The 22866-nt window shown below is 35.3% G+C and overlaps 1 protein-coding gene across 3 annotated transcripts; it reads left to right on the top strand.

Moving 5' to 3' along the window:
- The first annotated feature begins 13147 nt into the window (after positions 1-13147).
- On the top strand, positions 13148-20463 carry LOC105167456 (G1/S-specific cyclin-E protein). 3 transcript variants are annotated; one of them, XM_011087193.3, is made up of 10 exons: positions 13148-13602; positions 13707-13819; positions 15444-15585; positions 15688-15984; positions 16076-16223; positions 16326-17279; positions 17388-17626; positions 17702-17775; positions 19533-19641; positions 19946-20085. In XM_011087193.3, the coding sequence occupies exons 2-10, from the start codon at positions 13764-13766 to the stop codon at positions 20021-20023; spliced, it is 2097 nt and encodes a 698-aa protein (XP_011085495.1). In that variant the 5' UTR covers positions 13148-13602; positions 13707-13763; the 3' UTR covers positions 20024-20085. The 3 variants fall into 3 exon arrangements, with proteins under 3 accessions (XP_011085495.1, XP_011085496.1, XP_020551729.1); XM_011087194.3 differs by having other exon boundaries at positions 13149-13602; positions 16329-17279; XM_020696070.2 differs by having other exon boundaries at positions 13150-13602; positions 20065-20463.
- Positions 20464-22866: the final 2403 nt, after the last annotated feature.

The raw sequence follows: 22866 nt of genomic DNA, 5'->3' as shown, positions 1-22866 counted from the left end.
AGGTAGCCCCACTGCACTTATATCTCACTAATATTTGTTTAATTACAGGTTCTTGATTTTAATTTTTTATTTTTTTTTCCCATTAAGGGTTGCTTTATTTTTTCCAATAATATGATACAAAATAAATAAATAATTTATATGATAAGAACGTTAACTTTAATTTTATAGACCTCTCAAACTTGTCGTCTGGCAAGCAATATCTATATACATCAAGAGCAACGTTGGTTGTTAGCTGTCGGTCAACATTTATGTTGTGGAACCAACAAGGTCCAATCGCACCAACTAGTATGTATTTCGTGTGCGTTTCTTTTTTTATTGTAATTTGTTTCAGTATTATCAGTTATATTATGTCTAATCATGCAAGCACTTTTTATTCTTTGCTAAATTATAAATATATTATTTGAGGGAATGCCGAAGTTAGCATTCCTGAAATTTTGTTTCTAAATAAAAAGTGTATTTATAATTATAACTACAACGTCAAATAATATTGCGATTTTGTGAAAAATAGAACTGTGTATATAATATTATAATTAGATGTATTATCAACAGACATTGATATAATTTATAAAAAAATGAAAAAAAATTATGTGGCATGTTGTTGATATTCCAATAAGCTTAATAAATATTGCTTAAATTGTAAACTGTCTTGAGATTTTGCAAAATACGAATATCTTATTTTGAAAATTTAAAAATAATCCCACAAAATTTAATGAAATTTTGTAATTTTTGAATGGACATCTGAAATTTTCAATTTTGCTATAGCTGTACTTTTTTAAAATTAAAAAAAAATATAAAAAATCGGACGAGATGAATGAAATTATTTTAAAAATTATAAAAGAATATCCACTTAGTCTGTAAAAAGTATTATTTTTTTAAAAGATAAGTAAAATTAGAATTTATAGTCTACAAGGGCATTTTGATTAATTCACCACAAAAATAGATGGAAACATAACAAAAACTAACAGGTTGAACTAATTATTAAACAACCATAAAATTTAGGGGGTATTAGTAACTTTTTAAATAATAGAAAAAATTTATAATTACATCAAATTTTTTAGGGATAATTACACTTTCCTGCCCTGAGGTTTGGTGTAATTACACATAAACTTCTTGTGGTTTAAGAAATTACATTTAGCACCCTTGAAGTTTGCTTCCATCTAACAATAAGTCCATCCGTCTGTCAAAATTTACCAAATTTATTGAAGTAACAAAAAATTAAAAAAAAACTTATATTTAATCTCGATTGACTTATTACTAATTTATTGCAGGTCAAATAAATTATTTTATAATCAAACTGCCATCATACATCTTCACATGTTAATGCATGTGAGGAAGTATATCTTCATCGTTATAGGGGTAGTTTAGTCAAGAAAAAAATTATCTGACCTGCAATAAGTTAGTAATAAGTATATCGATGGTAAATATAAATTTTTATTTAATCTGTTTTTGTTAATATCAGCAAATTCGGTGAATTTCGACTAATGGATGAACTTATTTGTTAGACGGATGCAAACTTCAAGAATATTAGATATAATCCAAACTATAAAAAAATTACGTATAATTACACTAAATATGAGGAGAAGAGAGTATAATTATTCATATATTTAAAAAAAATGTTGTGATTGACCTAAAATATTTGAATGGAGATGATTGTTGTGTTGGAAGTTCTTTGTAGCTGTGGCACAATATTTGATGGTTTTGCAATTAAGAAACGGACATAAAAGACTGAGAAAACAACGTACGCCTTACGGCACAAGTTTATGTCCCTAATAATCAATCTCAGTGCTGCTTCCAACACAGTTTTTTAATGTTAAATCACATTAATACTTTGTCATTTTCAAGAAGATTTCAGTCTCTTGTTGTGGGTAATATGGTCATTTGGCAGTGGGCCGCTCCCACAAGCCTAGAAATTAACTACATCGTCACACCATACGTCATCAGGAGCAAAGATCTTTATTTGACTTTTTATGATCATGATGGTGCATTCACTAAATCTCATTCAATAATTTTTTATAGATTAATTTTTATTTTATATTTGTATTTGAAATTATAAATCTATATAACATTATAACATATTTAAATTTATTTAATATAAAATTACCCAAATATTTTCTCAAAATTAAAGTATTTGAATAAGATAAATTTATCGATAGACATTATTCAAGTAATAGGATTAAAACTTCATGCTTCAAAATGTAGACATTAGAGTCTATTTTCATGTTAGTATCAATATTTTTTACATCTAAACATATATATATGATTCATAAAATTTTACGATTTCATCGACTAAAAAAGTTATCAAATTAATTGTAATTATAATTAAAACAATCGAAAAAAAATATTCGTTAATATATGCTCTAAGGTTGAAAATATCATAAAAATAAAAAAAAAAGGAATAACTTAATTATAAAATTGAAATCAAAACTCGATATAAGTTGTTCATTACATCGTATTAGGAAAACAAATTTAAAATCTTATTACATTGTGTGTTTGGTCGATGGATTTTTAAGTTCTTAATAACAAATTAGAGCGAATTATCTGAATGATTCACGTAACTAGGATTTGAAGTCCTTCCATTTTGAATTTTAAACTATGCTTTATAAAGAAATTAATAATTTTAAATTTATTTAATATGGAATTGTCCGAAATTTTTTCTCTAAATTATTCATTGAAATTCGAATTTTTCCATCCAAAGGTAGCTTTAGTTTTGATTTAATATATTTCTTTTATTTCAAACATTGAAATGCGACTTCTTACAATTTGAATTTAACTCGTGGATGTTTTTTACTTAAACATTGTCAAGTCGTGTTTGATTCAAATTCCGGTCCTTATGCACGTGAAGCAACTACAGAACTATATAATTCAAAATTGATGTTATGCGATTCATATAGATATTGGGCCTTCCGAAACACATAAGAAGCCCCGTAGCTTAAAATTATGGCCTGATTTCCTTTGGGCTAATTTAAATCAGATTAGGGGAAGCCCAATTTCGACTAGTAACTCATTGGTATTCAAATATAAAACATTGAAACGAGCTACAATTCATCACTTGATTAGAATGTTTTGTACATGCTTTTGGAGAAAAATACGAACAATCCCCTTGTGATATCGCAAATGAATAAATTACCCCTTATGAATAAACAAATAGCAATTTATTTTCCTATATTTTTTAAAATACAACAATTTACCTCCCTATGTTTTTCAAAATGAAATAATTTACCTCCCTATATAAGGAGGTAAATTGCTTCATTTTAAAAAGTATAGGGGGGTAAATTACTATATTTTTTTTTATAGGGGGGTAATATGCTCATTTTCAATATCATAGGGGAGTAAATTGTTATTCACCCCATGCTTTTGGGAAGTAATGAGAGAGTATTCAAGATGAGGTTTCGTAAATAAATTTGAGATTACGAGTTCGAATCTTACTTAAATTTACTAATAAAAATTTACAATCACATAACATAAATAGCCGAATACTAACTAAAAAATTGGTTGAAACAACATTCAAGGAAAAAAAAAAGAAAAAAACAAACAATGTCCACATCTTTTTTTGTTCAGATTACACAAAGTAACAGAAGAAGAGTGCCATTGTTACAGAGCTTCGGCGTGAAGCTGAGGAAGATGATGTCTCCTTTGCCTTTGAAGCAGGATAGAAGACGAAGAAGAAGTCGTGTTTTAGAGTCACATTTTCTTTATTTTTGCTGATACGGATGCTGACTCATTTATTTTTGTTTTGATTGGTCTATGTCATGTAGTCAGTTAGTTATTCTTTTACATTAATTATGGGGCCGTTGGTTTTGTACTTAATCCGGGTTCGAATGCAAACTGAAAATTCTCTTGGATATTTTCAATGGAAGCCACAGTACTCTTGCTCATGAATTCCTCTCTGTATCTTCCTCTTTCAACTCTGAGATTTTTTGCAAGATTTAACATGGTATCAGAGTCTTCCTTTTGAAGGTCTCTGTATACGAACACTTTATTGCGTCTGCCAGTGTTGTTTTGTTTCAACATCAAGAACGACAGACGTTGTAGATTCAACAGTGATGGCACAGAGACTTACTGAAGATTCAACTCAATATAGAATGATGTGTTGTTTATTCATCCATTCGAGCAGTCGAGCTTTGCATTGACTTCTTCTCATCGGGACGGTACATTCCCTGCTAATTCCCCAGCTGATTCCTCTCCTAGTCATGAACCACCTATACTTAGATGTTCTAGCAAACATACTTCCAAACCTGCTTTGCTTAATGATTTTGTATCTACTATCTCTAATCCATTTTTGTTATATCTTTGCAATGTTGCATATTCCTCTTTTGTGGTCGCCTTGTCAATTTTACAGGAGCCCAGGTCCTACTTGGAGGCTATACAGCATAAAGAGTAATTTGTTATATTTTAATCATTTATAAATCGATATATGTTAATCCTAATCATAATCAAAATTTAAAACAAAAAATCAACATACTTAACTAATCTTAAATATGCTGTTAGGACTCAATTACTTTTAAGCATGGGACTTAGAAAAGATAAATGTATGAAATGAAGGATATAATTGTTTAATTAAAAGAATATCACTTAAACTCAAAATGATTAATTGAGTGAATACAAAAAATATTTCTATTGAAGGACTTATCAATACCTTGAATATAAAATACTTTTGGATTTATACTTCCCATATGAAAATACTTCATGCAATAGAACTTAGAAGCTCATATTTTACTTTTGGATTTTATAAGTATATTGCGCTATATTATAAACATTGAATTATTTTGTAAGATACATTAAAGTGTTTATAAATTTAAAAAAAAACATCATTTATGAGAATTTGAGGGGGTTTAGCAATAAATGCAAATATCTTGTAAGATATTTGCAGAGTTTGACTGAATTTATTTAAAATATTTTTGTAAAATATTATAACTTATTTTAAAAATAAATTATTAAAGTATTTAGATAAAATTAGACTGTACAACATATGAGATGTTTATAATGCAATTCATAATTAATATGATAAAATTTGAAGAAATTTGTTAAAATCTTACATATAAACTAGGAACTTCTCATTCTTTTAAAGAAGTCTAGATCTCGTAACATTTTTTTTAGTTTTATAAGTTCATTTTGTAAAGATATTATGAAACAGACACTTCAAAAAGCTTACAAGCCCACTTAAGCACCCTCTATTAGTATTTGAAAAATCTTATAAACTCCTACATTTTAGAAAGTGTTTTTTTTGGAGTCCCCAACTTATAAGATGTTATATTCCATAAGTTCATTTCATGAAAAATAGCACTTTACAATATTTTATAGATTTGTACTCATCTTATAAGATGAATTAAATAAGTTATATAAGCTCGATGAAGCTCCCACTTGACTAAACTTATTTAAAAGCTTGTATAAGTGCAATATATTTTTTCAAAACTTATAGGATGTTATAATTTATTTTGCAAATAAATTAATACTTTAATTGATGTGGTTATGATTTTAGTAGAAGGATGAAATGAGAATTTTACCCTCGACATAATTGTTCACCGGGTGAAATTAGATCTTAAAGAGAGAATTTTTGAGAGGGAGTATGTAACGTGTTGTTAAATCAATAAATAGTAACTTGGCATACCAAATAATATTTTGAGTACTTATAGTGGTGTTGGAAATTATTTAGTGTGGTAATGTTTATGTATTTATTGTATGACTTATATATATAAAATATTTTTTTGCCCATGTAAATAAATGTGTATTGCCAGCATATACATCACATAGCCCCCTACTTTTCTGAGTTGAGTTTAACACATGAAAGTGGGGGTGGGGGGTGGGGGAGCCATTTGTTGTTCTCAAGTCTTTGGAGTGCGCTAGTATGCGTGCAACCCTAATGCTAACCATAGCCAGCTGAATCAGGGTTTGCATCTGCTCAGCAGGGCTCGAGGCTGTGCCTCGAGCTGGACTAGGGCGAGAGCTCGAGGCCCATCCGCTCAGCTGAGCTCGAGCCAGCGCCTCGAGCTTAAGGTTAACGGACCTCGAGCTAGGCTGCTCACGTCCCAGACGCGGTGGACTGTGGCCTCTAGTTGGCGAACTCGAGCCCGCGCCTTGAGCTCAAGGGTGGTGAACCTCGGGCTCGAGTGCGACGATTGTTACCCCATGCTTTGGGAAGGGGTGACAATATCGCACCCCATGGGTTTCGAATCCAAGTAAAAAGGGGGAAAAATGGAGAGCCAAACCACTCCACCAAGTATTTTATATCAATTTTTATTCTCACTCTCGATTTGTAGAGATTATTCATCGTTACTTAATATCTTTACACCGAATTCTCTCATGTTTTTGAGGGATTTCGACATGATATTCAAGAGATGAGATTCCCCATTACACTAGAGGATTTTATTGTATTGTGGAGTGCGCGAACGATCACCAAATTGTCTACCTTTATCGATGATGGAAGTTATTTTTATTTCTTTCCCTACTTGGGGTGTAAATTTTTTTTTATAGGAGTTTGCCTCTTCTCAGCTTTAAGGTGGGTGAGGAAGAGGACAACTCTTACTTGTGGTGACCAAGCCCCCAAAGACCTTGAGGAAGGTGGAGCAACGCATTGATTATTATTATATATTTTTTTGAAATTATACGGATGTTGCCTCAAGGGGTAATTTTCTCTTGACTCATATGCTTGAAAATTTTAGGATGTAATTCGACATTATTTATCTTGTGATTTTCTCACAATTCAAATGGTCTAAAGTTTTGGTATGTACTTCGACATTTAGTGCCTGGGATGAATTTCTTCCGATCCACATGGTCAGATATTTTGACATGTAATTCGGCAGTATTTTCTTCAAGGGGTGATTTTCTCACGACTCATATGATTGGAAATTTTAGCATTTAGCTTGGCGGTATTTTATACTTGGGTTGAATTTTTTTTTTATACTTACATGGTCAAGGTGGAAGCGACAATATTTGTCGGACTTGAGCCTTTTGGGATTATCTTTTATCTTCCTCGGTCATTGGTAGATCAATTCTTGTTGCTCCTCCACAACTAATATTTAACCTCTATATGCATTTAGTGGGGTGTAGTATGTGAACCCTGTCGGAGATAAGTATTTGCGTTCTTCCTTCTTTGGCTCTTTCTTTTCCTCTCTGCCCTTCCTTTTGACACTAAGGGAAGTGTTTGAAATATTAGACTCTTAGATTTTAATATATTTTTGTGATTGCATGAGCAAGTCTTCTAGAGAACTAGGGGTTTTCCGGCTATAGATTCTCTGATCTTCTTGGTAGCAAATTTTGTTGAATAATGTTGGCCAACAACTCATGATTGACATGCGGCACCTTGTGCATTGCCGCCATAAACCTTTAAACGTAATCTTAACGGCTCATTTTTTTCTCCGGCGAATGGTGAACAAATATGCGGCCGGTTTTGAAACTTTCTTGTTCATGGAGAAGTGGTGCATGAAATGTTGGGTCAACTGTTCGAAGCTGGAGATAGTTTCGGTGGGCAGGTTGAACCACGCCAAAGCACACTTAAAGCGCATAGTGCGGAAGACCTTGCAGTAGGTGGCATCGCACAAGTTATACCAATCAATTTTAGCATAAAATTTATCCAAGAATTCTTGTGGGTCCCCCCGTTCCATCGTATTCGTAATAACGCTTACTGAAAGCGCTTCGGCTAAAATTGTGGGGGAGAAAGGGCTACGTCTCGAAGGGGCTACGGCTAGGGAAAGGTAAAGATCATCGATTGCTTTTAATGGTAGGGTTGCGGAGGGTTGTAGTGATTGGCGGGGGTTTTCCTCTTGCATCTGAGCGACTTCAAATCGGGAGACTCTACTATTTGCCTCTTCTTGCTTCTGCTCCTTGGGAGTCGAAGGTAATACTCGACTTCGGTGAGGAGGAAGAGGGAGAGGGTTCATGGGGTGATGAGTTGCAAATTGAGCTATTGCTTGTGCACCCGCTCGTGTGGACGCATCGTGGATTAGAGCCATTAAGGCTTCTTGCTTAGATGTATCATTCTTTCTTAGGGTGGAACACCTGGAAGGGGTGGCTCTACACGGTTTGGGAATGCGGCTTGTTCATGGGGTGGAGAGACTTTTCCGTTAAGTGGGGCTTGTTCACGGGGTGTGGGGCCTTCTCCATTGAGTAAGGCTTATTCACGAGGTGGAAGAACTTCCCCATGGGGTGGTGACTGTTCATAGGGTGGGGTTTGACCTGCTCCATTCACTCGTGCTTCTTGGGTGGTTTCCACCCCATGAACATCGCGAGCTCAGGATTTGGTCTGCATTCTCAATGTCGGGATAATGTATTCCCGCAGACAGTGCCAATGATGTGGGTATGATTTTAGTAGAATTATGAAATGAGAATTTGCCTCTCGGCACAATTGCTCACCGGGTGAAATTAGGTCTAAGAGAGAGAATTTTTTAGGATGTGTTGTTAAATCAAGAATAGTAATTTGGTGTAAAAAATAATATTTTGAATATTTATAATGGTGTTAGAAATTATGTAGTATGGTGAGGTGTATGTATTTATTATATGGCTTATATATATATATATTTTTTTGCCCTTATAAATAAATGTGTATTATCAACATATACATGTGGAATCATTTGCATAAAATAAGATGATGGAATTTATAAATTATTACTAATTGATAATTTCTTAAGTTTTACATTTTTTTTTTGGTGAAACAAAAAGGTAAGTACATATCTTAATTTTTACAAGAGCAAAATTGAAAGAGCGTGTTAAAAATAAATTAGTAATTCATTATTTTTCTAAAATTACTTATAAGTTTCTAAATTTTTCACATATTTTAACTAGTTTATATACCATGTTAATCTCATTTAAAAAATAAAAGTTGCCCTCAAACTTTATGGGATTTGGACTTGAAAATCTTTTGTTTTTGGTGGTTGGAGTGATCAAAATGGATAAGAATTTGGACTTCATATGAAAGTTTCTTAGTGAAATACTGTGGAAGATAATGAGCTGGAGATTCTTTACAATGTCTTGCTTAGTTTTTAATTATTAATTATAAATGTAGAATTATTTAAAATATATATTTTCATTTGTAATATTTTTAATATTAGAATTCTTATTAAGTATGTTCATGTGATGCATAAATAAAGTCATGTGTTGATCCATAACATATTAATTACTACTACCATGGCTCTGATACCATTACAACCAGGATCATCATCAGGCAGGGATAGGATAATTTTACAAGATAATGAATAACCGACAACCTTTCATAAAATTTATATCCAAATATAATACTCCAAACTGCCCCTAAAAACGCCTTTAACATGGCTATGACCGGGGTCTTACCAGGAGCTATATATTTAGAACATAATTTTTATGTCAAGGCCAGTTATTATTATCCAACCTATAAATTTGATGAGTCCTAATTATTCATGATGCCAAATTCATGCTAGTGTAATTAACAGTTAGGAATCAACACATGAATTGGTTAGCCTATAAGGCTATCCATGAACAAAAAAATAAGATTATAAATAAAATACAGAAATTAAAATAAAGCGAGTAAAACTTACAGTAGTCCTTATGTAGTTGCAAACTTCTTTTATTTCAATATATAGATTTACAATGAGAAGGGATTGCTCAACACATGAGCAAGAGAGAAAGAGAGAAAACAAAAGAGAGGTTTCTTCTAAGGTTCTGCCCTTAACGCCCTAAACATCTGCATTTATAGAATGCAGAGGAGCCTATTCTACAGGGCCTATTCCTACTTAGTACAGTAGAAACCGTGTATTACACAGTATAAGACCGATATTTCAGGAAAAAGTGCTACAGTTTCAATAATAATTGAACTAAAAGTCAAAAATGAATAGTAGAAAAGCCAAAATTTCCGGCCTTCTGTCTGCTTTGACGTCATTGATTACGTCATCTTATTAATGGCTTATTAATGCGTCATTTGACTGCTGATAATCATGCATTGATGCCTTCTTTAATCAGACTTTCTCCCAGTTCTTGCCTGGTTTGAGGAAGATTCTTCCATGTCTTTTTTATGAATCTTTTCTACCAAGGTCTCCTTGATAGCTTCAAAAATATCCTCGAATTCAACGTCATTAGGATCTTGAGCATCTTACATGAATTCATATGCCATAGTTGAGTCTGATTTGGTGGATTTATTATCCTCCCCAAAATGTGCCATCAGGTCCTTTTTCATTTCTTCCACATATGCAGCAACCATATGCTCTTTAGTCAGAAATTCTGACTTCATTTTGAATTTCCTTGAGATATGATCGAAAGGAGATGGGGTAGCAATATCTTCCTTCTGATTTTCATAGACGCTTATTTTCGTCTGAAGGAGATCCATTGTCTCTTTTCCAAATATTTCCTTTGTATTAGGATCAGTCTTCATCATTTTATCCCGAAATTTAATATGGGATATTTTGTATAAGCAAGGAATTCCAGCATCTGTCTGACCAATTTCTGGCGTCCATTTCCAGATCCAGGGTATTGAAAATTCAATGAAGAAGAAATATGAGGCTATTCCCTCTATGAATAGCTTAGCTTCTTGTTTCTTTATCAATTGTGGTGAAATATCCACCCATTTATCAAAAAAAAAATTTATTTTCTCAGGTAAAATATTTAGAGTGGGACCAAAATAGTAAAACCAGTGTATAAACCAGTGTGGGATATCAGTGTTATAAACATTGGCACAAACCTTTATAAACCATGAATGTTTGTGCTTATCATTTTCATAATCTAATACCTTCATAAAGGCATCGCAGTAATCCCAGCAATTATACTTTACTGCTGATTTATTAATCAAAATTTCTTTATCTTTCATAGGAGAAATTCCCCAATCTTCCAAAGGTATAACCTTTTTTATAATCATTTTGCTGAAATTATAAATTTCTTTATTAGTACTCGTAAAATGTGATATTTCACATGAGCCATCTTGAACAAGTATTTGTTCATAAAAGAATCTGGACTTATAAGTCCTTGCTGGTAAGGATGAATTATCCAAATACCTTTGCATTAAAACCCAAGGATCATTTTTCCATTTTAAATCTTTTTCTTCCAAAAGAAATATAATTTCTTTATGTTGGGTTTTTGAAAATCCAATATTATTGGATTCAGATTCTTCATCACCAATTATTTTGGCATATGAGGGACTATCATTCCCTTCAGTTTGAGATTGCTGACCTTTTTTATATTCCAAGAATGCCTGATATTCATGATCTTGTGTTAAATCCATAGCTATAAGCTTTTGTTTTCCATTTTGAGATATAATCTCAAGTGCTTTGCCTCGACCACCTCTTCCTCTATAAGAGGAAGATCCCCGATCTCGGGAGTTCATGCCTGTCATTTATTAAAATATTCCCGAGTTAAGAAATCTGGAAGACTATTATCTTCTCCCTTTTTATAAAGTATTTTCAAAATCAAATGGGGCTAATTGAGCCTGCCATCTTGCAAACATTTGTTTAGAAACATCATGTCTAAAATCCTTTTGAAACATAAATTTGGCTGCTTTGCAGTCTGTCATAATCAAAAAAAAATTATTGTATAAATCATCTTGAAATTTCAAAACACACTTGACTATAGCTAGGATCCTTTTGCTATAGTTGCATAATTTTTTTGAGAATCATTCCATTTTTCTGAATGGAATCTATAGTGCGATAATTGTGTTCATTTGATCGAATCGAGAGTCGGACTCTTTTACTTTATGATAATATTGCCCCGCAATGATGTTTGAGTTTTAATTATAATTGTACTCTGAAATACAATGACTGACATTACGAATCTTGAAAAACAGGGAATCAGAGAAGTGTTTTGGAATTCTTTAAATAAAAGACGAAATGCTGATTTTGTAAAATATTTTGAAGTGCTCTTAAATGCTTTTCCAATTGATACAATAAATTGAAATGGGATGGACCTATTTATTGAAACTGGAAATGCAACACCGAATAAGCATGTGCGATTGAAAAATGGAAGACGTTGTGAGTAGAATAGCTATTTTTTTATCCCGATGGATGCATCATTTACTATTTTACTTAAAGGACATATCATTTCATTAGAATAGACACATCATTACAATTGAAGTATCGACCACCTTAGTGATTGACACGTATCTGGTCTACTTTACACGATTGATGATGATTGGGAGCCATCCATCAGTATTCTCGTGTGACGAGCTTGATGTGTATTGCACATCGGACTAATCATTTGCTCTGATCGAAATAAATTCATTAATTAGAATTTTAACTTTAATCACCATTTTTTCAATAACTACTTGTGATCTTCATATCATCTTCGGATTAGTAGCCCAGATTGGGTCGTGCAGTTCGACCATTCTATGAACGCGTAATCTCAAATGCCAGATATATTCTGTTATTGCATTTAATAACTATTTCTCGTACCAACCTTACCAGGTTGAGTATCGGAAGGATGTAATTGAGACACATCCATTGTTACTCTTATCGACTTTTACGAGTGCAAGTACGACTAGATCAACACATCAACCTAAGGCCGAGTGAAGGAGTTAAGCACCTTGATCTATATCATCGACTATATCACTTAGGCCTCCTTAACTCGGCACGACGAGGGGTGGTATAAATAATTTTAGAATTGCAATCCAACCATAATCAGATATAGTAATGAGTTTTAGCTACTAATTATACCGACCCGCTTCAAAATAAACTAAACAAAGAACTGAAGGTGATTAAATGGAATATCTGAACTAATAAATCAAAGTAAAAATGATATTAAGGCGTGACTTTTGAAAATTATCGAAATCCTAATTAATTACAGCTATTAATATATCGTAAATCCCACATAAAATTTTCACCCCATTATCAACTGTAATTATTTAAATTACATTTTCGTGATCTTTATGAATTTTTTTTTTCAGAATGTTGGATCCGAAAAATTACAATAATTGTCATTATTTTATTACATTAAAACTGAATATAAATTATAAAATACATGAGGGTATATGTATGTATATGTATATATATATATATATATATATATTGTAATAAAAACAGGGAGGCCACATGACATGAGGATATATGATATATCCCATGTTAACAGTTACACGGCTGGCGGTGGCGGGAAGCCTGGAGTGAATTACCATTTTACCCTTTTTGGATCAGAACAAAATCTGATGGCAATGGTTCAACCGGATGACGTCGCTTTCTCTCTAATCAATCTCCCTATCTCTCTCTCACACACACACAGAGGACGCACAAAGACACGCAGTCAACGTGTCCCTGCTCTATGCCCACCACCTCTCCCATAAGCAAAGTAAAACCCTTTATTCCAAATCCCAATTCCTATACCCTCTGTAATAAATTCTAGAAATCTTGCATTATATTAATGGCGGGCCTTTATTGTTTCTGCTGATTTTTTCCCCGTAGAGAGTCGTCTCAGTATTGACATTCTTTAGGGGACCCGTGTCTGTATCGGTGGGCGTGCTTGTTCCTGCCCTTTTGATTCCTGCATCAGATCAATTTTCGCCGTCGGTTGCTTCTGCTTTTGCCCAACTCTTTTACGCCTTTCTTCTTGGATTTCGTTTTTGTTTAATGAAGTTTGGCGGTGGTGCTTGCTGTTTTGCTTGTTCTTGTGAGGAATTGTTATGGAATTTCCTTGATCAGATTCCTTCAGCATTCTTTCCTTCAGGTTTTGCTTCCTTCTCTTTGCGAATATATTCACTTTTGGGGGGGCTGGATCATCTTTTAGTTGCTGATCAATGTTGTGAATTTGTTCCTAATCTGATGGAACAGAGGTGGCTGGTGTAAGTTTGAGAAATAAGGGAGGTTTAAGGACTCATTTTGTGGCCGATGGGGAACGGAGACAATGGCCGCTGTGTATTTCCGTTAACAGGCTTACAAATAGGGTAAAATCATCTTTTCAATTCTGGGTTTTAATGTAGTTTTGGAAGGCTTATGTGCTGTGTTTGAATTTGTTGACTCTTTCATTTGCTGATGCGTCATATGCATGCACATTCGTGGAGCTGGTTTTTTTTTATTGTTGATAAGCCATTTGAATGTCTCTTAAGATTACAATCGTATGTGCATGTTCTTGTCTGGAATGTAATTTAAGGTACTTGGCCTTTGGCCTGTGTTAGATGGTATTGGTTCTCTGTATAATGTGCAGAGGTAATGCGATAGTGGTGGGTTCAGTTTTGCAAGGTTAAAAACTTTGTATCTGTTAGTAAATCATAGGTGTGATGTATGAAGAACTTTTTTTATTAAATCATACCCTTTTAACTGAAAACAATCCTAGAATGTATTTTTCCTTTTGGTGGTGAAATGACTACATAGCTTAAGTGTATGTATTTTCAGATTCACATTTACAGTCCTTATCCTCCTGAAATCATGGCTTGGAGGCTTCTTCCAGATATGAAAATTTTCAGTTTTTGCGGGATAGTGGATCTTCGGTTACCGGTACCTTAAGAGCATGCTTACTTAAAAGATATGATTAATGAAAGATATGATTGAAGTCGAATTATGTGTGTAATATGATTATTATTTAATAAATTACTTTTTGTTTACTTCAATGTGCAAAAGGAGTTATTGGCCAAACCGACCACAACCTAGTAAATATTGGACTAGCCTATATTATTAGTCCAATACAAGCTAATGATCTGAAGTAACCATGTCCTAATTGGCTAGATTTGTCCTCTAGGCCAGTGCTAGAGGACCTCAGCTTCTATTCTCCAGCCTCTCTCTCTCTATTGCTTCTCCTCCCTCTTTCTGATCAGGACTAGATGTTCCCTTTTCCCCTCTTCCCCTCTTCCCGTTGAAATATAAATCCAAAAATTACTCGACGTCTACTTTCCAAGAAAATGAGTTCCAAGTCTTTTTAGAATAAAGGATAGTACTGATTGGGTTGACTGATGAAATTAACTGACTAGTACAAGTATTTCTTGCTGCCGTGTATGGGATGTTGCAAACTCCACAGCTTAAATCACCTATAAATATCGGTTTTTTGCAATTTGTTACGGATATATAATGCAACTTAGCTCCAGGTTCTTGGTTAGAATGAAGCATATAAAGAAGTGGAGAGTCAGCGTTTAATGGTTTTATTCTTACTGGCTGGGCCCTGTTGACTTTCCAAACGGAGATAGGCCTGTGGGCCCATTTGGTGTCTTCTCCTATCGTTCATGTACTGGAATATGCTTCTGAGTCCAAGATAAAGGATAGTTCTGAGTGGTTGTTTGGGTAAAGCTCCTGCAACTCTCACTTGCTCCTTGAGGTCTTGTGTTACTGTCGAGCAGCAGGACTAATTTGCCTGTTGGGCTTATCACGTGGTGATTTTTACCTGACGAGACCATGGGATTGAGGTTGTGTTGAGGAATCCTGTCCTGGTCTAATTCCATGCCATATACCATTATGTATACCCTGTGCCTTCGTCTAAGTTTGGTGCTGAGCATAATCTCCTTCATCTTTTTGCCTATGTTTAAAATTGATGGTGCATGTGGCTCTCAATTTGATTACTTACCATGATATGTTTTTCAGGGATTTACAGTCCTATCTTTCACATCTCAGCCTATTTATGGCCTCTGACAGTGGAAAATTCTATATCTTGGTGGACAATAGGCCATGGTTAAAAGATCTTGTGTCGCGGCCTACACATTTGTGGCAGTTGATGGTTACTAAGGTTGCTGAAGCATCTTTGCCTCACTCTAGTTAGCAGGATTCCGGATCTTTAATTTTAGTCACTAACTCAGGTTTTGAAAATGCTTTTCTGATAATTATACAGTCTAGGTTGTCCCCCTTCGCGAACACGAAAGGGAGGAAAGACAGAAAGATGATAGGAGAACTTTCAGAGTTACAGGCTTCTTCCTCATCAAACACAGGGAAATTCAGAAACTTCAAAAAGTGGTTCTCATTGATTGATGCTTTGATGTTGTCCAGGAAGAGGGCTTTGCTACCGGTAAAGAAGCTTCGCAATTCTTTGATTGCGAACAGCAAGTTGCATAGAACCTTGTACGGCTTTATTGTGTTTGAGGTTGCTTGGAGTGATGTACGTGGTATTAACTATTTGAATGAGCTTCAGGTAGCTATTATTTGAGGTATTCATTTAAGTGCTGTAGTTTGACATCTGTTCCATGACGTCTGAGTTCCATTCCTTTGTATGCCTTGTTCAGACGGATACGTCACTTGCAATAGAGGCTAAAGTCATGAGAAGATGGGAATTTGATAGCATAACACAAGCAGCAAGGTTGATATGTTCATGGTTCCCAGGGACACTCAATGAACAGATTCTTTTGAAAGAGCATTTGGATGCTACATTAGGTATTTCTAAAATTACCTCATATCAAGTGTGCCACCAGTATCTCAATGTCAGTTCAATTATTCAAAATTTTATTTGTTCTAGTACTAAGTTTGAGATTGTAGCAGGGGAGGTTTTCCATGATGCTCAAGAAAGTTTCCCTAGGACAAACAACACTGATACTGATGACATAAGTGATGAGCTGTATGTTGGAGATGAATCTCCCCTGACTAGCAGTTTTAGCGTTTATCCTGTAAAGAAGGTAAATAGGACAAATAGACTACTGACACCACCTCCCCCTAATACTCCATACAAAAGAAGGAAAGTAATGAGATCCCTTTATTGTGACCTTGGGATTTGTTCGGGAGAAGAAGAAGAGGCAACTGTTGAGATAATGTCGCAGGCCACTGATCCAAGTGATTGTCAAGAAACGCATGACCCAACTCTGTACAGGGATGTTCTGATTTTGTTTCGGTTTGACGATCACGACCTTCCATTTAAACTGAAGGACATAATTATGTCTGATTTACGGTTACTTACTCTACTTGAAGCTGGACTTCCGTCTTGGGTTATTTTCCTTCAATCTTACCCAGTATTTTGCCATATTTATCGTCCATGGATGTGTCCTTTGGCAAGAGTTCTTTATGTGCTTATATCAATCGTCACTGTTCTCGTTGGATTCTATGATTTGTACAAGAATGTACCCCTCCTTAAGGCAACAGCATCTAGATTGTTTGGACCCCTGTTTGATTGGATCGAAACATTGGAAATGATTTCGAGAATAAAGTATTTGGGAACTATGTTGTTCCTTCATAATTCTCAGAAGGCTATCAAGTGGTTTCTCATGGTGACAAGGACTGTTCGTTCATGTCTTTCGTTCGTTATAGAGCCAATGGCTGGACCTTTTGCTGAGTTCTTGGAATTATTCCTTCCTCTTTGGAGTATGTTTGTTCAACTAGCAGTGAGTTTCTTTTCGGTCACTTGGATGGTGGTGGAGTCTTCTTTTACATTGGTAGGAGACATTGTCGAGATTTTACTGTTGCCACTATGGTATATCTTGGTGGTATTGTGGAATGTTGGTGAGTTAGCACTGCCTCTAAGCTAATATTTTATTAGTACTTCTCTATGCTCTAGATTTCGAAGACTATTAATACTATGATTCTTTTGTGTATTGTATTTGATCGCAGCAACATGTGTTATATATCCAATAATCTGGATTCTGTGGGAAGTTCTTTATGCTCCGTTTCGACTGGTCTTTGGAGTTTTTAGCCTCGTGGCTTTCTTGTGTACATTTGTATGTGGTTTAGTTGGAGATTTTTGGCTATTTGCGAGCAGCATTTTCAATTTTACCAGGGATGTTGAGTCAACAGTGAGCTCGTACGAGGTTTCAATGTGGCGTTCTCTGTGGAATGACCTTTTCTCCCAGGTGGTTTTTTGTAAGAATTGACCTTGTAATTGGTGCTACATGCTTGGTTCACTTATCAGGGTTCTTTTGTATCAGGTATTCCGTGCTCTCCGAAGTATTCTTCATGGTTTTGTGGCTTTCTTCACAGCCTGCAACAGACACCGACTAAGGTATTAATTCAATCTTTTGTTTCTGAGTTCTCAGTTTAAATGTAAATGTTTATTTGCTTATTGCCCAGTTGAGGGAGTGCTTGCTTATGTTGCAAACTTCGCATACTTGGATGTTCATCAAGAATGTCACACAATGTGTGAACAACATGAATTTTTAGATTCCGAAATAGCTACTGAGAGTTAGGTAGAATATAAATTGAGAAAAATGGAGGTTACATTTTGGAATAATTCAATGGTACAAGGTAGGGAGTAGGTAATGTTTCAAACTATGGTTGTTGTAAGATCTAGTAGTAAGTTACTTCTTAACTTGGTGCAAAAAATGATGTGGCAAGTGAAGCATGGTGGAGATGATGTGATTATAGAGCAGAGTGTGTTTCAATTGTTAGATTTTGGCCCATAGCAAATATTAGTATGAAAGGTTTATTTAGCTGGAAAGCAGACTTTCCGCTTCCTTTGATATTAAATGATCCTTTTAAACACAAGTTGAGTGTTCTGCACATACATAGCGTTTCTAGACTTTAGAGTTAGGGGATAGATGACCTGGCATTCTGAAGTCTTTGAAGCAGAAGTTGAGAATCACCTGGTTTAGTAAATGGAAGTGATTCTTCGTATAATCGTTGAATCATGTGTTAAGGTACAACGAAAAGGTAAACAATGTGTTCTGGTACAGAGGTGAAATCTCTCTAGCACAGGTTAAGTAGCACTTGCAACATAGCTTGAACTTGTGTCCATCATGCCTGATAGTTGCACCGACGTGTTTATTTATGGGTAGGGATAACTCCAGAGCAAATATTAGCCCAGACTTATTAGCCTTCCATGTCCAGAAACCCATTACCTTCTGTATGACCTCTGACTTCCTTTTTCCTTCTCTCACTCTTTGTAATTGTTGTACTTCTCGCACCAACACGAATGGTATACATCCCTCCCAAATTTTACACTCACTGATGTCAAATATATATAGCTTGTGGACATGCAAAGGTGAGGTTGAGCACCTGACAATAGCGCACGTGGGAAACAAACTGAAGTGTCCAATAAGGTCATGATAAACGAAATAAATTGAGTTTGAACTTTATATAGGATACTGCATTTTGAATCAAATGTTATATCTGAAGCTGTATCATCTTCCCATGCACGGGACCTTCACTCCAATATGCCAAGTTGTAAGATGTCTTTTTCTTGTTCCTTCACACCTTCTGATTTACGGAATATGTTTTATTGAAAGTTGGAATGGTTAGGTTAATTTGGGGAAATTGGCACAGGGACAGGTTGTAGATGACTATGGTAAATAGGGGTAAAAGTGAGGTATAGGTGTGCATCAAACATATGTTAGTGGATTTACTCGTGGTATTTTTAACAGGGAAAGTAGTGTTTTATGATTCATATTTAACTCTGATTTGTTAGTTTCTAATATGGTTATTGAAATGTTTATTATCATCCTCCACTAAGTCGACCAAAATTACTAAAGCCCCTCTGCTGTTTCAATTTTGTATGTCACCAAACATTTAGTGAACCTCTGGTTGGTTCCTAACCCAACTGTCGTTATATGCTGCCAACAAAAGAACCCTTAACTAGATTATAAACTTGGACAGGATCTAAGGTTATATATTTTTTAATACAGAAAATGTAATGAAGTACTCTTGGATGGATCACCGTTCTGATTCATAGGCACAAATTCAGCTTTCTGGATTTACTTTCTGGTACTTGGCTGTTGGATTGGTGTCTGACTCTTTACTTTTCTTGAATGCAATGAACATCAGCATCTATAATCATATCAAGGAGTTCAACCACAGATTATCATGTGCAGCCAGGAGAGTTTGTTCTGAAAGAAATAGTCAGAGTGGGCAGACTTCTGACGCTCAAATAATTGTGAGTAATCATGCCAAATGTCCATCATTTTCTTTCTGATTGCAAAAAAAGAAGGGGTGATTCTGACAATCACATATCATTTCGGAATACAAAACTGAAATTTCTAGTTAATGAGTTGATTGTGGAAGTTGTCTCAAACTTCAAAGGCGTGGCCGCTTAAGAATTTTCTCTAACTTGCTGCAATTAAATTGGTGCATTATAGCTTTTTACTTTTAAACTTTTGCTTTACAGATTAACATGAATGTAAGATTTTCTTACATCGAAATAATATGAAACTGTTACCTTATGCCTATTGCCAATGTAGAATATATTACATTGCGGCCAAGAGAGCACTCCAAATGAACGTTGTATACCGGTAGCAGATGATGAAATAATTCTTTGAATTACCGACTGTTCACCTCATTCTATGTTTACTTGCTGCAGCCAACCGGCAGGAAAGAATCCCATCACCAGGTGGGATCCAAAAAGAATAGATGACAACCGTACAAAGGCAACCTGAGAAGAACACTCTTCAACGGGTAATATGATCTGTATATATGCGGGACGGTTGTTCATAGTAGTTTCTGCATCAGGATAATTGTACAGTAGATTACTGTTGTGGTAAAAAAAGAAACCCAGAAACTTGGGGACTTGATCCCTATTAAGTTGGAGATCTTTTAGGTCGTTTTTCCTTTTAATTCTTTCATTGTGTTCTTGATATCTCCCTAGGCTCATAGCTTTATCTAACTTAGCCATGCAAATGCCCTCCTTGTATATAAATGCACAATGTAAACCAATACTTCACAGATTTGACAATTCTTGGGGTACTCTCAAGCTTCCTTATGACGATATGTTGTTGATTTATGAGTTGGTTCTGTTGCAATGATTCATCGTCATGTTTTAATGTCCGTCTGCATAGGATTTGTTTCAATGATTCGTCATCATGTTTTATGTATGGCTACATAGGATTTCTTTGCTCGAATCTCGTTAATGGGTATGACGTGTGCGTGAGTAAATTCTTAGTCCAGTACATATGAATGTCACGTTATCTTTTTTATTTCAGGGGAAAAAGCAATCAATATATAACAACCAAACTGAGAATCAGACAAGTGACAAGTTTGGACTTCAGTAGCCGACTTTTTTATTTCAGGGGAAAAAGCAATCAATATATAACAACCAAATTGAGAATCAGACAAGTGACAAGTTTGGACTTCAGTAGCCGAGATTGAAAAACCGCCGACCCGAGGTGAAGCATGCTTAAGCCAAATTGTGAGCTAGAGAGTTGAGTCTACAACTAATATGTAGAAATGAAATAGAAGAGCAAGAATTCATTGCATGTAAGATGCATGATTGAGCGGTTATTGAGAGATCCTGAGCTAAAGATAGGAGCTCATTGACGAGGCTAAGGCATGCGCTTTTGAAGATGATTATACTCTGAATTTGTAACTAGCTCCCCTAGCGGCAAACACCTCAGCTGTTTCACAGTCAGCCATGTCCTGGAATATATGAGCATCCAGGCAATGATAGCCCCATCACTATTTCTCGCCACTGGAATATATGAGAATTTAGGCAATGATATCCCCATCACTATTTCTAGTTACCACAAGAATTGCAATGTCCCGAGTTCTTGAACGTGCTTCATCGAAGTTCATTTTAAATGTGCTTGGAGCCTGATCGCCTGATCAGAGGAGCATGCATTGGCCTTGGGCCGGCAAAAAGCTAGCTTGAGAGAAGCTGTGAGCTGAGGTAGTAATGTGGTCTGGGGGCATGTACTCAGCCTCCATAGCTCTCTTGTCGTGGCCCCACCATATAAACCAGCAGAGCGTAAGGAAGAGGTCTCGGTCATCTATCTCCAGGTGTCCATAACATGGTGAATCATATTGTGTGGTCTGTCTCCTGTAGAAATAAATTGCAACGGTAGAGATAAGGCCTACCTTGTCGTGCATGGTGACATTTCAGGAAGTAGTCTTCATCTTGTGAAAAACGAGACGGGAGGTTCAGCAAGTTAGTGGAAGTTGGCACAACATTCAGGCAAAGTTTCCGAACAAACTAACCGTACTTTACTCGGGATCTTGGCTTTCCAAATGAGCTACCAACAGTGTTTATGAACTCGAACAGGCTGAGTTTTGCTGCTTCCAAGCAGTAAAGTAGTTGTGATGCGATACTGACCATTTTAAAAATGCTAGTGATAAGAATCTTGATTCGTTTCTTTCCCAAAGAGATGCGAAGGATGTTTGCTCCATCAACATTCCAGAAACAAATTATCAATGATGTCGCTGGGATTGATAAGGACAGCGGTTATTGCAACTTGCAAACCTCCGGGTGCATTCCTTTGATGTGACCATCCCGTTCTACTTGGCAGAGTAATGAGTAAATGCTTTTGCACACAATAAGAAAGAGAATCCCCTTCTTTGGTGGGGGAGAGGGATCCAAACTCATAACCATTGAACAAGAAAGAGTAAGACACTGAGAACACAACCGAAATGAGATCATGGCCAAAAATGATGATTGAAAATTGGAGGCACACCACCGGGCACGAGTGCCATCTAAAAATTGCCTTTCTTATCCATCTCGGAGTATGGTAGTAACAAATCTTAGTTCATCTCTGGATCCACCTTTTGTGATAACCCATCTCTATCTTTGAGCCTCTAAATCTTATTCATCTTACGTCCCTTATTGGCCTATTCATGGAAGAAGAATGTATTTTAGTGCTTTGCCACATTGTTTCCAATACACCTTTGAATGTTCCTTTCTCAAGCCCATCGTGCGAGTGAATGCTCCCCTTCCTAATGATCAATAGTTGCTTCTCCAGCCAAAGAATCCACTACTTTGTCGCTGCCAATCATCTAACCTTTCTTTACATGTCTGAATCTTGTCAAGAAAAGATGGTCTTCCCCGTTGCCTTAAACTACAGTCCTAGACATTGAAAGTTCCGACATTCCTTGGACGTAATCCGAGCAATCCCGAACCTAAAGGGTGTTCGAAAAAGTATTCAACAATTCGAGAAAATCAAAGGAATTATAACAAACAGATTGAAACCAAAATTGGCAAGGCGAACGCGTTGGAATAAACAAGCAAGCAGTTAGATATGTTGTCTTATTGAAACGTAAATAAAAAATTACAAGAGAGTCGTATTGTAAGGACTCTTAGTTCAAAGCAGTTACCCATCGAGTCATATAATTTCTTTTGTTTGCCTTGCAAAAATTATACGTCCCTTTTTCTATCTGCATTGGTTAGTATGTAACT

This window comes from Sesamum indicum, linkage group LG8, assembly GCF_026168435.1.
Source record: "Sesamum indicum cultivar Baizhima isolate 11 linkage group LG8, ASM2616843v1, whole genome shotgun sequence".
NCBI classification, from domain to species: domain Eukaryota; kingdom Viridiplantae; phylum Streptophyta; class Magnoliopsida; order Lamiales; family Pedaliaceae; genus Sesamum; species Sesamum indicum.
This window is presented reverse-complemented; position numbering and strand designations above follow the sequence as displayed.